The sequence below is a fragment of the Elgaria multicarinata genome, chromosome 18 (assembly GCF_023053635.1).
Source record: "Elgaria multicarinata webbii isolate HBS135686 ecotype San Diego chromosome 18, rElgMul1.1.pri, whole genome shotgun sequence".
In the NCBI taxonomy this organism is placed as follows: Eukaryota; Metazoa; Chordata; class Lepidosauria; order Squamata; family Anguidae; genus Elgaria; species Elgaria multicarinata.
In genome coordinates, this window is record NC_086188.1 from 5227243 (window position 1) to 5244950 (window position 17708).

Genomic DNA, 17708 nt, shown 5'->3' on the forward strand with positions numbered 1-17708 from the left:
ACACACACACACACGAGAATTAAAGGCAAGGGAAATCTGTAACGTTAGAGAGAGGCAAAAGGAGGAAGGGAGAACCTTTGAATAACGATGGTTACACAAGAACATAAGACGTGCCCTGATGCTGGATCAGACCAAGGGTCCATCTAGTCCAGCACTCTGTTCACACGGTGGCCAACCAGCCACCGGCCAGGGATGAACAAGTAGGACATGGTGCAACAGCACTCTCCCACCTATGTTCCCCAGCAACTGGTGCACACAGGCTTACTGCCTCGAATACTGGAGATAGCACACAACCATCAGGGCTAGTAGGCACTGATAGCCTTCACCTCCAGGAATTTATCCAACCCCCTTTTAAAGCCATCCAGATTGGTGGCCATCACTACATCTTGTGGTAGTGAGTTCCATAATTTAACTATGTGCTGAGTGAAGAAGTCCTTCCTTTTATTTGTCCTGGATCTCCCACCAATCAGTTTCATGGGATGACTTAGGATTCTAGTATTTTGAGAGAGGAAGAAAAATGTCTCCCTATCCACATTCTCCAGACCATGCATCATTTTGTACACCTCTATCATGTCTCCCCTGAGCCTCCTTTTTTCCACGCTAAACAATCCCAGCTGATGTAACCTTCCCTCATCGGGGAGACGCTCCAGCCCCTTAATCATTCTAGTTGCCCTTTTCTGCACTTTTTTCAGCTCTATAATATCCTTTTTTAGGAGTGGTGACCAGAACTGTACACAGTATTCGAAGTGTGCTCGCACCATAGATTTGTATAAGGGCAGTACGATCCTGGCCGTTTTATTCCCAATTCCTTTTCTTATAATGCCTAACATGGAGTTTACTTTCTTCACAGTGGCCGCACACTGGGTGGATATTTCCATCGAGCTATCCACCTGTGCTAGGAGGACCCAGTGAATTCAAGGCCCATCAAGAGTTTGCAAGTATCTGCCTTGCTAGACCATTTGCTATACCCACCAGCATGAAAAAGAGAGATACACTAGATACAGGAGAGAAGGCAAAAGAAGAAAAAAGGGAAACAAAGCAGGTTTTTAATCACTGAAAATAATACAATGTCTTCCTTTTATGCTTGGCTCTGGCCGGTGCAAATTCATTCGGGTCATTCCAGGGTAAAAATACTTAGAACTGAGGCCCAAGGGAAACTCTCCTCAATACTAGGATAATGCATATGCAGGATCTATAGCTAAAGGATCGCAAATAACAGGTCTCTCTACCTGAGGCCTGGAAGAGCTTAGGCAAAACTGGACTCTATAGACTGGAGTTCTGTCTTTGGATAAGGCCGCTTCAGAACAATTAATGCCACAGCTACGCACTTGGGTCTCCCAAGGAGCTGGGTGTAATTTAGAAGCTCCTGAAATTGCAGATGCCAAAATCAACTGGGGCATGAAATTAATTTTAACTGCACGCTGTTAAAAGACACAAACATTAAACATCCAGGCATTGGTATGTGGATCAAAAGGCCACACCATGCACAGAAGGAGGGGGGGGGGAAACAGCTCCACAGGGGCAATAATTAGGACTGAGATATCAAAAATGAGAACCGCCATCACAGCCCATGTCCCCTAGGTATACGCTGTGGCACATCAAGGTAAGTGCGATGCTGCGAAATCCAGTCCATTCAATCCTGACAGATCTTTGGAGCATTTCTATTCAGGTAAGCAAAGGCAGATTGCATTGGGTGGGGATTTATGGATTATTGGGAAATTTTGCACACTCCCCTGCCACTTGCGCAACTTATCATTTGAGAATTTTTTTTATTTTTTATTTTGGGGCTCTTGAAGTGTGCGCAAATGTTGCTATTATTTTTTTAAAAAATATTTTTATTGTGCATGATCGCAAGTCCGCCTGTGTCCGCTATTATTATTATTATTATTATTATTATTATTATTATTATTATTATTATATTTATTTGTAGCCTGCCTTTTGCCCAATACTGGGCCTCAAGGCGGCCTAAACCCTATAGCATATTCCCCTCTTGTCAATATACTTGTCAGTTTCATCCTCGCCACATTACTTCAGGTGGACAATCAGAGCCATATTCTGGACTTGTCAAATTACTTGTCAAACAATCTGTCAATTACTCCAACCCCCCCCCCTTTGCTCGGGACGTGCGGCCATGGTGACTGCAAATGGGAGCTGCAAAAAGGAGGTGCGGTGTAGATCTCTGTTCAAAACACTTGCTTGAGACGTGGGCAAGTGTGCAATGGAAGCAGGTCATCCCCTAAGTGTCAGTCAAACACCTGAAACCCTGAGAATCAGGTTGCTAACCGGGTGATCTGGTCCCCTTTTGCTAACTTGTCGGTGGGTAATTTGACAACTGTCAGTGTCAAGTGTGCGCAAATTACCCACTGACAGATCGGGTAAAGGCATCATAAAAAGGCATTCCTTCATCTCTCGGAAACAGGATGGGATGCTTTTTCTAAAAGAAGAGCGTAAGAAGGACCCTTACTGGATCAGACCAAAGGCCTATCTAGTGAAGGATGTTGCCTTTCTGACCAACTCATGGGATATCCAGAGGCATGTGAGTGGCTGTGGTGAGAAACAGGATTTGGTCTAGATGGACTTTAGGTCTGATACAGAAGGACTCTTCTTTGGACTTTTTAAACAGACCTTCTGGGGGAAAGTGGTGGTGATGGTGGGAGTTTACTGGCTGCTCAAAAAATGTCTATTGTTTTCTCTGTTTGGTTTACCAATGATTCTGGCTTATACATCATGGGTTTTAATGGCTGTTCACCGCTTTCAGAATCACTGCATTGAAAGGTGGGTTATCAATTCTCTACAGACAAGAAAATAAAAAGTATTATTAACACTACAAGGAGGGCATATGATAGCTGGTAATGGGGTAAAATGCCAAGAATCCGGGCTTTCTTTAATTATTTTTTATTTTAAAGAACAAATTTCTAGTTCTTATTAGTATTATGAAATGTATATATTGGCCAACTGGCAGATGCCCTCAGGGCAGTTTACAAGCATTTTTTAAAATAAATAAATAAATAAATACAAGAATAAAATAATAACCAAAACAATAACTACTACAATGAAAACAGTTGTGGAGAAAAGCTCGAGAAAGGCCAAGCAGTGGAGTCTCAGAAGCCAAAGATGAGCAGAGAGAAGATGGGGCTGGCTAGGGCAGCAGTCCCCAACCTTTTTGGCACCAGGGACCGGTTTCGTGGAAGACAATTTTTCCATGGACCGAGTTGGGTGGGTTTGGGAGGTTGGTTTTTTTGTGGGGGAAACCCGCCCCGCCCCCACTCCAGTGTCCTGGCTTCGCTTCAGCTGGGTGGGCACCCAGCCGAAGGGAAGCCAGGGCGCTGGGGCAGGTGGCTTCGGAACGGCGCGCCCGGAAGTCGCTCCCCCAGAGTAGCTTCCGGCCGGGCGCGCCATTCCAAAGTCGCCCCACCCCACCCCAGTGTCCTGGCTTCACTTCGGCTGGGCAGGCGAGATGGCGCCCCGCGCCCAGGTACGCTGGGGTGGGGCTGGGGGGTGGGGTGAAAGCAGCTCACCTGCGTGGCCCGGTTCCTAACAGGCTATGGACCGGTACTGGTCCGTGGCCCGGGGGTTGGGGACCCCTGGGCTAGGGCTTCTAGTGATCAGGGGGCTTTGGATACTGCTTCTCAGTCCATCCATTGAGCCTTCGCTTCCTTCCTGTCTGCTGGACAACCCTCTGTCGGGGATGCTTTAGGGTGGATTCCTGCATTGAGCAGGGGGTTGGACTCGATGGCCTTGTAGGCCCCTTCCAACTCTGCTATTCTATGATTCTATGCCCCAAGTTTCAGCTACGCAGAGCCACAAGCACCAGCATGGCAGTCAGTCCCGATCTTATCTCGTCATACACAGGCTTGGGCTTACAAACCTGAGGGAAATTCAGGCTCTGCTGTGGCTATTCTTAGGGTGATAGCATTGCACAGTCCTGTCTTGCTGCTTTGTAGTGACTCCAGCAGGTCAGGGCCAGTCTTTCAAAGAGGAGCTTATGTATTATACATTTCCTCCTTGTGTGTGTTCTGGACGCCACGGTAGCTGCCCACAGCTGACAAGAACCGTACTTAAGCTGTCAGACAAGGCAAACCTCTAGGAAGCACGCTAGGACTGCCAAATGGGACAGAGGTTCAATCCAGTATCCTGTTTCTGATAGCTGCCGGCGTGCAATATCAAAGAGATCAGCAAGGCCCTCTCAAGAAGGTCTCGGAATGGCCAGTGTTAGGTCAAACCTCCCTGAATTACCCTCCGAAAAGGCTGGCTTTTACAGTAAAGAACAGTATGTTCACAGAGGGGCCCCCCACCCATGCATTTAGGTAGGTCAACTTTCTAGAAGGTGGCCACCACTCCAGAGCAAGGATTCAAGCAGTGTGGCAATGTGCAGCCTTCTCTGAGGCCAGTTACATCTGCCATTCATCTGTCTGTCTCAGGACTAACTGAATCGCACCCAAAAAACATGGCAAAATTAAAACAGACCACCCTGACCATGCAGCAGAGGCTGATGGAAAGAAAGAAGGGCTGGAAAAAACTCTGCCTGAAGCCCTGCAGAGCTGCTGCCAGTCTGTGTAGTCAATACCGGGCTAGATAGACCAATGGTCTGACTTAGAGCAGCTCTGCATTAAGGAAAAAACCCACATCCTTTCCAGGCTTTCCTCTTCTGGGGTCTTCTGAGTTTATTTTAAGGCAGGCGCCTGGGTGCCTAAGCTGGAGTTCTATTCTGAGACGCCAACATTGATACAAGGGGAATTACAGGGAGATTGTCAGGGCTACGAGCATCACCCCGAAGTCAGAGTAGCGCAGAGCAGGCTAATGTGATACTCAAGCGGCTGGAGCATTGGGTTCGACGGTGGTGTGGAAACCCTCCCAGGTGGAAGTTTAATGAATAGACTTAGGCAAGGATGTGCAGATCCAAATAACCATACATCTGCATCTGGCCTGTGGTTAAATCCTCCTCCCCACGCTGGGCTAGACAATCCAGGCAAACAAACTCTCTCATCTTGGGTTGTTTATGTAGTCCTACTTCCCCACCTGATGTGCCACAATTCCCAGCATCACTGACCATTGGCCATGTTGGCTGAGACTGATGGGATTTGAAGTACGAAACACTTGGGAGGGCACCAGGATGAAGAAAGCTGCTGTAAGATGGAAGACAATGAAGTGTGGCTTCCGTGGGGAAAGGACAGGCAATTCGACTTATGCAGTAGGGCACGGCCCGTGGATAACTTCTGGGTCAGGCCAGGTCCTCTGCCCCAAGGAGCAAGAACGTGGCCCACGTGGCCTTTGAGGATGCCTCCCCTTGCCCCAGTCTTCTGGCTGTGCTGCCCCATGTAACTTTCCTTCAGCAGCAAGCTCTGAGGGTCACCCAAGTCTAGTATGGATAAAAAGGTCACCCAACTCCTCTGGAAAAACAACAACTATCAAGCTCTGATTTTACCAAGTCTCCCAGGAAAGGCCATCCTACAATTGTAGGGTAACCACCAAAACATGCTCAAAGAGGCCCACGGATCCTGCCTCTCTCTCTCTCTCTCTGTGTGTGCATGTTTGTGTGTGTCAGAAGGGCCAGATGCTCTCTCCAAGTCCCAAACCTGCTGTGCACTGGCGCAGAATCCGAACGATGGGGCTGCCCACAATTTGCAAAAGAAGATTTTCAAGGTGGCCTCAAGACCCCTCTCTCAAACATGTCCAGACACACTTCCCAACCCCCTTCTCGCTTCCTATTTCCCCAATTTCCAGCAGCTGTTTCCTTCCCCTCCTTCGCCCCACCCTCTCGTTCCACAGCAAGAAACCATGTTACTTTATCCATCCCGGCTAACTCTGCCTGGCTGACTCCAAATGATGAACCACTTCAGACATTTCGTTGCTTCGAGCCACAAAAGCACGAAAGACGTCCTCTCTCCCTTTCTGTCTTGGCGGAGAAGAGATTCGAGACCAAAAAAAAAAGGAGAGTCTCTTTCTTCTGCTTTAGCCTCACTCATACGCTGACATTTGAAAGCGGGGAGAAGAGATAGAAGGAAGGTTTTACTGCCACATACTTACATTTTAATGTTCTCATGGTACTGCCTCGTGTCTGAAGGCTGGTTGTACAGCGGCTGGAAAGAAAAAGGAGATTTGAAGTGTAAATCGCAGCGTGGGCTGGCATTTCAGAATCGAGATGTGCCAATGTTAAGACACCCTGTGTTGCTTAGAGGCTTCTGGCTGTTAGAGAACTGGAGGCATGTGATGTCCTTACAACTCCAAACATCAGTGCCGAGGGCCAACTCAAACCACCACCCACCCGTCTTCTTCTGCCACCATCACCTACGGCGCGTCTCCTCTCTGCTCCCCTATCCTTTCTTCCCCAAGGTGCTGCTTGCCTGAGTCACCGCGGAACTAAGAATACACCGTTCTAATGCGAGCTTGTTCAGAAACAAGCAATTTGCAACGCAATTCCTCTGAAGCCCATGTGCGACACAGCACAGCGTAGCAATCAGAGGAGAGCAAGCTGTTATTTGCTTTATTGTGGAAGAAAAGATGAAAGGCGCACACCTGGGAGCTTAGGGCACCGTGTGTGGGGTGTGTGTGTGTGTGCGTGCAAGCAAAGGAAAGGAAAGAACACCCTCCATAGATCAGTGGAAGCCCACATGCTTTGCATGCAGAAGGTCCCAGGTTTGATACCTGGCACCTTCAGTTAGAAAAGATCCCAGGTATCGGGGCTAAAAAAAGGATACAGCTGAGATTTGGGAGAGCCACTGCCTGTCAAGAGTTGAGAGAGCGAAACTAACCAGGATGATCAGGGGTCTGGAAACAAATCCCTATGAAGAGAGACTGAAACAACTGGGCATATTTAGCCTGGAGGGGAGACATGATAGCACTCTTCAAGATTGAGGGGAGACATGATAGCACTCTTCAAAGACTTCAAAGGTTGTCACACAGAGGAGGGCCAGGATCTCTTCTCGATCCTCCCTGAGTGCAGGACACGGAATAACGGGCTCAAGTTAAAGGAAGCCAGATTCCGTCTGGACAGCAGGAAAAACTTCCTGACTGTTAGAGCAGTATGACAATGGAATCAGTTACCTAGGGAGGTCATGGGCTCTCCCACCCTAGAGGCCTTCAAGAGGCAGCTGGACAACCACCTGTCAGGTATGCTTTAGGGTGGATTCCTGCATTGAGCAGGGGGTTGGACTCGATGGCCTTGTAGGCCCCTTCCGGCTCTACTATTCTATGATTCTACGATAAATGGTCTGACCGAGGCATACCACTTTCCCATGAATACTGCTTTAACATAAAACACATCCTGTATAATTTAGCATGTAAAGTTGCACGACTTGGCCTTTTTATGAAATTCACAGAGCAATTGTAGGCATGTTTACGCAGATGTAAGACCTACTCCGTTTAGTGGAGCTTATTCCCAAAGAAGCCTGTGTAGGCTTACAGCTTCAAAAGTATGGATGCCTTACAGCATGATCCTCTACATGTAAGCCCCTCAATGGAACTTACTCAGAGGGAAGTGTGTATATAGCAGGCTTGTCCAAACCGGTGCAATCCAGATGTGTTGGGACTGCAACTGGACAGTTCAACACATCTGGAGGGCCTCAGCACCCTTAGTTTTGTGCAAATAAACGAGCGGCAGATGCAGGATACGTGCTTTGAGTATTTCTAAACAAGATGGAAGGTCAACAGGAGAAGACAACCCGTGATTCACAAGAAAACAAAGCCCCTGCATGGCCCCTCTCATGAAGATAGCAACCTCCACGTGCAAAAACGCATCTTGGATTTGTGTGATAATAGACAAAGGATCTATCAGCCTCTAATGCTGTAAATAGACTTACATAAAAATCTTCGTATTACACGTTTTCAGTGAGTCTTAAAAAGCAATTCTCTCATTCTAAAAGGGAAAATATTTCACAGAAGGGCCTTTTTTTTCCCAGTGTTCCCCCAAATTTCCTTTTTTCTCTCTTGGGAAAAAAAAATAGAACCCCACCCCAAGTTTCACTTTTCCCCCCTCCAGATCCTCACATCTCTAATCAGGCTGTTTTGACTCAAAAGCAAGGTCCCTGTGATCCGAAAGGGGAAATCCCAGCAATTGGAGTAAAGCTTCTTTCTGCCTCCTCTGGGACAAGATCTAACTCAGCCTAGACCAACCTGGTGCCCTTCTGATGTTTTGGACTACAATTCCCAGCATTCCTGATGATTGGCTATGCTGTCTAGGGCTGATGGGAGTCGAAGTCCAAAACATCTGGAAAGCACCAGGTCGGGGAAAGAATGATCTAACTGCTGGGGATTTGCCCTGGAGCCATTCTGGAGAATGGTTGCCAAATTTTCCAGACATCTCGCAGAAGTTCAGGAAATCAATCTAGTTACTTTTGTACCAATTCTGGAGAAGACTTGGCTGAGTCCATCCTTTGTTCGCTTTCTTTTTTTAACCTACTCCTCTCTCTCTCTCTCTAAAATTATTTATTTTGGTTATCAAAATAAAAACAACAACACATCTAAGAAGAAAACATTATTGGAAAATCACCAGTTTCAACTTACATGAGTATCAACTATAGCAAGACTTAAAGACACAAAACCAGACACATCCAGTAAAACTTTCCGTGATGGGTGTTTTCAACGAACACACAGACAGACAGACACAGACACAGACACACACACACACACACACACACTAATTCTTATTAGGCCGACTCAAAAGGTCACAAAATTGTGCAAGCTTTTGAGATCTCCAGATCTCTTCATCAGGCAAGATGTTACAAAACACAGGTTAGCGGGGGTGGCTGACTGGATATAGTATTGAGGATGTTTGCTTAGTCAATATCTTAACCTGGTGTGGAGCCCATTCTGCATTTCTTTTATTTGTTATAGAATTCTGAGACTCTTCAGCACAGCAGCCCTTAAAAGTAAAGATCCTGGTTTGTTTGGTTTATTTTTATCCTTTAATTGTCATTGCATTATTTATTATTATTTATTACATTTCTATACTGCCCCATTCCCAAAGCTCTCTGGGTGGTTTACAAAGAAACATTTCTATCCCATTTCTAACTATTATATCCCCCCTCTTACATCTCCCCGCCCCTCTTGTAGGGAATCCAAGGCAGTTTACGTGGTCTTCCTCTCCATTTTATCTTCACAACAACCTTGTGAGGTAGGTTAGGGTGAAAGTCAGTGATTGGCCCAAAGGCCACCAGTGAGCTTCATGGCTGAGCGGGGAACAGAACCTGGATCTCAGGTGTTCCAGTCCAACACTCTAACCACTACACCACATCACACAATGGGACTCTCCTTGGAAAGAGAGAGGGTCATGTCCTCTCTGCCTTCACCCAGAAACGTATTTTGCAAGTAATGAATATCGCTGATTTCGCCGCTTGAAAATGTCATCCCCGGAAAGATGCAAGCTGAAGAGTTGGTGCATTGAGCAGGGGGTTGGACTTGATGGCCTTGTAGGCCCCTTCCAACTCTGCTATTCTATGGTTCTAATGAAAATAGTCAGCACTTGGCTAAATGGACTAGCTATCTGACTTGGTATAAGGTAGCTTTTTATACCTATAAAAATTGAAGCCCTTCTTGCTTAAAAACACATCTTGTCCATCCATGACCATGTCGGGCCTCCTGGCTAAGGAGGTTAAGTATGTGCCCTCCAGGTGACCGTAACCACTCGAATCCACAGCTCTGCTTCGTCAGACATGACTAACATCTAGACCCATGAGTCAATCATTAAACTTATGGCCATACTTGGGCCATTTCCAGATGAGTAATGCAGCCAGAGCCTTCAAAGTTTAACACCAGTCATGGGTTAGAAAGCTAGAGAATGTCCCTAATTTTACGGGGTCAGCCTGAGAAATTCTCCGTGCCTGCTGAGCACAGAGAGACAACCAAAAAAACATATTCTCTGGGGATTCCTCAAAACGTTTTAGGGGTAAAGGTTTGGAAAATGGGCCGTGTGGGAGGCAGGCAGCTAGGGGGCTAGATTAAGCAAAACATCTGTTACAGCTTCTCCAGGACTGTACCACTTCAGAATACAGATGGGAGGTTACATGTTTGAATAATCTCAGCCATGTCATGCATGTTGTTGTTGTTTTTTTAAAAAAAACCATACTTCCTGCATGCAGAAAACTAGCAACTCAGGAAGAAGAATTTGGGCCTAGTTTTCTCTGTGAACACAATCGTTTCCTATCTCCAGGGAGGCTTTCTGTGTTTATGAGAAAAGTTTTGAGCAATAGGAGACGGCAACTTTCTTGCCACCGAAGCTGCGTAGAAACCACAGCATCTGAAAAGATTCACTGCTTTAGTTCAATAAATGCTTAAGGGCGATACCCCTGGACAAGACAACAAGCTCATGCAGCTGAATTATGCCATCCGTGGCAAACTGGGTCCCCTTTTTAAAGTTTATAGAGAACTTCCAAGTTCATAGTGAGAAAGCCTTGCTTTTCCCTCTCCCCATTTTCTCCCCCTGACCCCCCTCACTCCACCTCTCTGCATGGGTCCCTTTTATGCACTCACCCGTAATGTGTCTGCCTCTCCACGATTCTATCCCACATGGAGGTGGGGTGGAATGTGTGTGTGTGTGAGAGAGAGAGAGAGAGAAAGAGACAGAGGAAGAGATAATGAACATTGCAACCATGTCTGTGGGTGGATCCAATTGTGTGACTCCTTCCCACCTGATCACCATCCTGCTGAAGGCGGTGGGGGGAGAGAATGCATATCAGATGAAAGGGAGCTGCCCTGCCTATGTGCTTGTGCTATTTGGGGAGAGACTGTAGCTCAGTGGGAGAGCATGTGTTTTGCATAAAGAAGGTCCCAGGTTCAATCCCTGACATCTCCAGTTAAAAAATGGATCAGGTAGCATGTGATATCATCATCATCATCATCATCATCAATATCCCAACCTACAGCCAAAGCTTTCTGGGCAGTTTACAAAGATGAAAAAGATTTGATTAAAAAGGCTGAACAATAAAAATCAATATACAAAATTTAAAAACATAAAAACAGTTAATATTTAAAACAAATTTTGAACACTCAGCCAGGCCAAAGCTATTGGGAGTCAGTTAAAACTCAACATATGCTGTTGAATGCCTGGGAGAAAAGGGAAGTCTTAACCTGGCGCCGAAAAGGTAACAATGTTGGTACCAGGCGGGCCTCATCGGGGAGATTGTTCCATAATTGGGGGGGGGGGCACCACTGAAAAGGCATTCTCCCTTGTTCGGGGGGGGGGGGACCTTCTCTTGCTAAGACCTTGGAGAGCCACCACCGGTTAGAGAAAATAATACTGGGCTAGAAAATGACAGTGGAGGAGGGGAGTCAGGACTCATAGGGACACAAGTACTGGTATTTCTGATTAGCAGGGAAGGTAACTTCACCTGCGGGCCCCTCCTCAGAATTCCCCTGCCCCCTCTGAGATTAACTGCAATCCTCAAAGTAGCTGGGAGGAACATAAGACGTGCCCTGCTGGATCACATCAAGGGTCCATCTAGTCCAGCATTCTGTTCACACAGGGGCCAACCAGCTGCCCACATCAAACCCAAAAGCAGGACTTGGTGCAACATCACCCTCCCGCCCATGTTCCCCAGCAACTGGTGCACACGGGCTTACTGCCTCAGATACTGGAGGCAGCACACAGCCATCAGGGCTAGTAGCCATGGATAGCCTTCTCCTCCAGGAATTCATCCAATCCCCTTTGAAAGCCATCCAAATTGGTGGCCTTCACTACATCTTGTGGAAGTGAATTCCGTAGTTGTAACTATGCGCTGTGTGAAGTATTCCTTTTTATCTGAATTTCCCACCTATCAGCTTCATGGGATCACCCCAGGTTCTAGTATTACGAGAGAAGGAGAAAAAAATCCTCTTCCTATGTTTCTCCGCACCATGCTTCATTTTGCGCTCTATGAAGGGTTCCCTTCATGGACCAAGATGGAGCCTCCACCTCCCAGCTTTATCTTCCAAATTCTCTTTCACACCACAGGCTGTATCACACTGGGTTGCATTTACCCAACCAAAGTGTCATATGAGAATTATTCACAGCCACAGCTGCCAATTCACTTCCCCGTGTTGGGGGAGAAACGCAACACTAAGTCATAGCTTGGTTCTGTTTTAAAAGAAGTGCTGCTTTGAAACTGATCGATCTCCTTCTACGGATGAAAGACTTGGGGGACTTTGCCTGCATGCTCATGGAGTAATTTCATGAAGTCATCTTAACAGCAGGAAATGTTGCACCCAGATCAGTTCATGTTCTTCGCTGGATTGCTCATCATTTGCTTTCTCAATGCTGGGAGCCCATTTCACGTATGCGTATACATCACCGGATGAAATAATGTGAAAGGGAAAGCAGGGCCATCCCATCAGTCCTGCTAAAAGAATTAATTCCGCCCCCCCCCATGAACCCTCTCCATACCTTTTCCCTCATGTGTCATGTCTTTTTAGATTGTAAGCCTGCAGGGGCATTGTTATTTATTTATTTATTTATTTATATAGCGCCATCAATGTACATGGTGCTGTACAGAGTAAAACAATAAAATAGCAAAACCCTGCCGCATAGGCTTACATTCTAATAAAATCATAATAAAACAATAAGAAGGGGAAGAGAATGCACCAAACAAGCACAGGGGAGAGTAAAACTAACAGTATGAAAGTCAGAACAAAATCAAGTTTTAAAAGCTTTAGGAAAAAGAAAAGTTTTTAGATGAGCTTTAAAAGCTGCGGTTGAACTTGTAGTTCTCAAATGATCTGGAAGAGCGTTCCAGGCATAAGGGGCAGCAGAAGAAAATGGACGAAGCCGAGCAAGGGAAGTAGAGACCCTTGGGCAGGTGAGAAACATGGCATTAGAGGAGCGAAGAGCATGAGCGGGGCAATAATGTGAGATGAGAGAGGAAAGATAGGAAGGAGCTAGACAGTGAAAAGCTTTGTAGGTCAACAGGAGAAGTTTATATTGGATTCTGGATTGAATTGGAAGCCAATGAAGAGATTTCAGAAGTGGAGTTACATGGTCAGAGCGGCGAGCCAAGAAGATGATCTTAGCAGCAGAGTGGTGAACAGAAACCAACGGACTGATGTGAGAAGAAGGAAGGCCAGTGAGAAGAAGGTTGAAGTAGTCCAACCGAGAAATAACCAATGCATGAACAAGAGTCTTGGCAGAAGAGACAGACAGACTGCGTTATTGATTATACGTAAGAGACAGTGTGGTGTAGTGGCTAGAGCATTGGACTGGGAGTCGGGAGATCCGGGTTCTAGTCCCCACTCGGCCATGGAAACCCACTGGGTGACTTTGGGCCAGTCGCAGACTCTCAGCCCAACCTACCTCACAGGGTTGTTGATGTGAGGATAAAATGGAGAGGAGGATTATGTATGCCGCCTTGGGTTCCTTGGAGGAAAAAAGGCGGGATATAAATGTAATAAATAATAGAAAAATAATAACACGTAAGCCATTCTGGGAGGCTTTTTGGATGAGGAGTGGCATAAAAATATTTCAAATAAATAAATGAGTAAATAAATTTGACTCTCAGCACAGGCCAGCCTGCTAAAAAAAAGAACACGCCCCACCCACAAAAGAACAACCCTCTCTCACCCAGTACTCAATGGCATCACCCGTCAGCCTCATGCAATTGACAAAGACGGTCCAAGTGGCTTTTGTTCGTAGGCAAGGTTAAAAGCACACACAACCTACACAAATTTCTCTGAAGACCACTTTCATGGCACAGGTGCAGATGCCCAGTAACCATGGTCAGCAACCAGAGTGCCACGACAAGACGCAAAAGGCAGCAACCAAGGACCAAGAGGTTTGCGGCTTTTTATAATTCACCGTGAGGTTGACATCCAGCTGCTTCCTATAGCTATTAGTCATCCTGAGCTAACAAAGACAAAAAGAAGGAAAGATCTGGGATCTTGCTTAACTTTTAATTTGGAGAGATCCCAAATCTTTGCTTTTTGCCTTAATGCACATTAATGGCCGTAACGGAAGCCACTGTCTGTAAATTGTATATCTAATTATTGGGCATCCTTGAGTTCTATAAACTTGTAGTAATGTTATTAGAATATACACATACAGGTAGGTCAGGGAGGGGTCGCAACTCAATGGGCAGAGCTCCTCCTTTGCGTTCAGAAGAGCCCAGATTCAATCCCCCGCAGCGTCACCAGGGAGGGCTAGGAAAAATTCCTGCCTGGAAACCCTGGAGAGCCGCTGCTGCCAGTCAGTGTCGACAATATGGGGCTAGATGAACCAAGAGCCTCACTCAATATAAGGCAGCTTTCTATGACCAAGGAGATAAGATAAGGCATGCTGTCGGCACCAATAAAGTGGTTTATTTTCCTGCTGGCTTGTTGCCAAGTTCGGATAGTATGCTGCAACATGTGCAGCCTTTACCTTAAGCCCTGTTGGGTCAGACCAAAGGTGTGACCAAGCAGATGCCTTTGGGAAGGCTATAAGCCAGACCAGGAAGATCATAGCCCTTGATCGCTGCTGGCCACCCCGAGAAACTGGTATTGTAACACACCGTTTCCCAATAGCCTACCCTCCCTGGATTTATCTAATCTCTTTTCAAATGTAAAAGGATCTTTCAGCCCAAGGGGCCACATTCAATCTCAGAGAAGCTCATGAGGGTTAGACAAGGTGAAGGGGGCGTGGCCAAAAGCCGAAGGGGAGGAGCCGAAAGAATACCAAGAATACCAGCATGGTTTAGCGTGAAGCTCTTACTGTCAGTAACTAAGCTTTAGGAGAAGGATTTCAATTGGGAAACCACCCCGATAAACAGTGGTTGTGAGAAAGGGGATGGGGTCAGGGGCATTGGGGGAACTCTGGAGGGCCAGACTGTGACCCCAGGTGGGCTTGATTTGGGGCCCCCGGGCCTGACATTCTGTGCCCCTGCCCATGGGGAGTAAAAGATCTCTCCAGAGCATCCTGGAGGGACGGGGCCATCTAATTTTAAATACACAGAGTTAGATCTAGGATCTGTTCTGTGAAAAGTCCTTCATCCAGTTTAGGAGGGCACAGCTCCACCTGCCACACACCTATACCACAGCTCAACACATTCAGCAAAGCCCCCTGCACTCTGTGGAGCATTTCTAGGGGGCTGGAGAGGCTGCTGTGGGGAGGGGGGGGCAGGGATGTCCGCTTCCACCAACCCAGTTGCATGCGCCAAAATCTGGATCCAGACCCATGTACTGCTCCATTCTCAACGCTGATCAGAGCAACGGCCAATAATAATAACAATAACAAAAAGCAGCAAGTCTTCCTAGCACCATTAAAAAAAAAAGTTTGACGGGCAGCAAGCCCTGCTGAAGGACAATTTGCCTTCTCGCCAATTCCCCTTTGCTCCAGTTTGCAGCAAGTACTGGAAAGGATGGGAGGAGGGTTTCTCAGAACCTTGAAGAAACACGCCGTCATCAGACAGGTGTTCTCAGGTCACCGAGAGCGTCCTCCTATCTGCTAAGCTTCCTGCCTCGGCATCAGGCCAGCAAGGCTCACCAGAGAAAGCCTCTTCTGCCGGACCGTACAGATGTCTGGAGTCTACCTCGTCCTCAAACATTTGGCCGCCCTCCAAAACTCCAAGGCTGACAGGTAAGGAGTGGGAGGACGGGCAGGAAGAAAGGAAGAATTAATTAAAACACACACACAACAGTTTGTTTTAAAAAGTATAACTACACTTACCAACTCCACCTGAGGACCCAGCCCTTCTAGTATTCTGTGGGCAGCTTCTGCTTTTTTCTGAAAACACAAAGGTAGACACATGAGTATACAAGGAGGAGGGAAAATACACACACAGACACACGAAGTTATTTCTTAATTAGGACTGACGCCTTGCGCTAGGTAGTTCTTGCTCGCCTCCTCGCACCTCGTTCCCATTTCCCTCCCCACCTGTCCCCGAGGCAGGAGGAGAAAGGTTAAAAAGCACCAAGAGAAGGAACACGTTCAGCCCCCTCCTGCGGTACAATGTCACTGTCCGGGAGACGGGTCCGCCAAGGGGGACAGGAAACACCCTCGCGTGAACTCCACAGCCTCGGGTGCGAGGGCTGAGCGAAAGGAAGGGAGAAAGGTGAGGTTGTGCCCCGGCACTTATGCCTGGGGGAGCCCTCTCTCTCTGCTCTCTCTCTCCCCACGACAAATGAATTCTCTTTCATTTTCACGGAGTTTGGAAGAGGATGTACAATTACCTCAGCAGCTATCTGAAAGTGGAGAAGTTAGAAGAGTCGGCATGGTAGTGGTGGTGAGCATGTTTTACCATGACCCTTTTCCAGGAATTGCATTTCGGTTGAAGATGTGATTCTTATATTAGGGCCGCTGGCCTTGAGTCATTCTTCCTCATTCCCCTGCCCACTTCTCCCCTCTCCTTTTGAACGTTCCTGCTCTTCTCTCTTCGAGCGAGATTACACCGTGCTCAACAGAAATAAATACACAAACGGCACGCTAGAAGGGCACATGTCAAAAGAGGGCTAGGAAGAGGCACACCGCAGCGACGGGAATCTAAATCAAAGATGACCTTTCTGCCAAACAGAGGCGTTCCCCAATGACAGCCTGGCCAATCCACGTTTTAAATGCGGAAGAGGAAAGAAATCGAAGAAGACGGCGGGGTGCAGCTATGGAATGGGCCCAGGGATGAATCGTTCGACAAGAACGGGTGAAATAGGACAGGGAAGCAAGGCATGGAGTGAGTAGAGATGTGAAGGTCCAGAAAAAAGGCTAGGGTTTCTCCGTTTTTCCCTCGAAGCCTTTTTGGTTTTTTCCCGAAAATTTGGGGGGGAAAATGGATTATGGAATGTTTTATTTTAGCATGATTTTTTAAAAAAAGTAAATTAAATTTGTAATAAATGTTTTAATCCACTGTACTTTTAATATACCAAATGTGATCGTTTTATGCCAAACCAACTCGTACGTAATTACATTTTATAGTCTTAAAGTAACAAAGTGACTTTCAATCTGTAAAAAAAGGCTAATATAGCATTCCCCCCTCCCCATTTTTCTTAAAAATTCAATTTCCTCCACGGCTTCAAAATTTCTGGAAATTTTACATCTCTAGGAGGCCCTCCCTGTGGGTGCTTATTCAAGATCCCTTGTCGAGGCTTTGTTGTCCTGTAACAACTTTTCATTTCCCCAGTGCTTGCACAGAGAGGTAGATTTTATTCCCCACCACATTTCTATGCTCATTAACAGAGTTCTTATTAGTGTTGGTGATTTTGAGCACACAGCCATGGGCTGCATTCATAGAAGTGTAGTTTCCAAATCGTGTGAGGTACTGGTTCCTCTCTATTTGGCCCTGGTTAGGCCTCATCTAGACTACTGCGTCCAGTTCTGGGCTCCACAATTCAAGAAGGATGCAGACAAGCTGGAGCGTGTTCAGAGGAGGGCAACCAGGATGATCAGGGGTCTGGAAACAAAGCCCTATGAAGAGAGACTGAAAGAACTGGGTATGTTTAGCCTGGAGAAGAGAAGACTGAGGGGAGACATGATAGCACTTCAAATACTTAAAAGGCTGTCACACAGAGGAGGGCCAGGATCTCTTCTCGATCCTCCCAGAGTGCAGGACACAGAATAACGGGCTGAAGTTACAGGAAGCCAGATTCCGGCTGGACATCAGGAAAAACTTCCTGACTGTCAGAGCAGTACGACAATGGAACCAGTTACCTAGGGAGGTTGTGGGCTCTCCCACACTAGAGCCCTTCAAGAGGCAGCTGGGCAACCACCAGGCTTTAAGGGGGGGTTGGCCATCTGTCAGGGATGCTTTAGGGTGGATTCCTGCATTAAGCGGTGGGTTGGA

The 17708-nt window shown here is 46.8% G+C and overlaps 1 protein-coding gene across 6 annotated transcripts in view; it reads right to left on the reverse strand.

The window, feature by feature from the left end:
- Nucleotides 1-17708, reverse strand: part of NCOR2 (nuclear receptor corepressor 2) — a 298769-nt gene that overhangs the window by 151774 nt on the left and 129287 nt on the right. For all 6 annotated transcript variants that reach the window (XM_063143816.1, XM_063143815.1, XM_063143819.1 and 3 more), the window contains exons 7-8: nucleotides 15605-15661; nucleotides 6028-6080 (exon numbers count right to left, since the gene is read on the reverse strand). In XM_063143816.1, the coding sequence (XP_062999886.1) occupies nucleotides 6028-6080; nucleotides 15605-15661 (110 nt within the window). The remainder of the gene's footprint in view (nucleotides 1-6027; nucleotides 6081-15604; nucleotides 15662-17708) is intronic.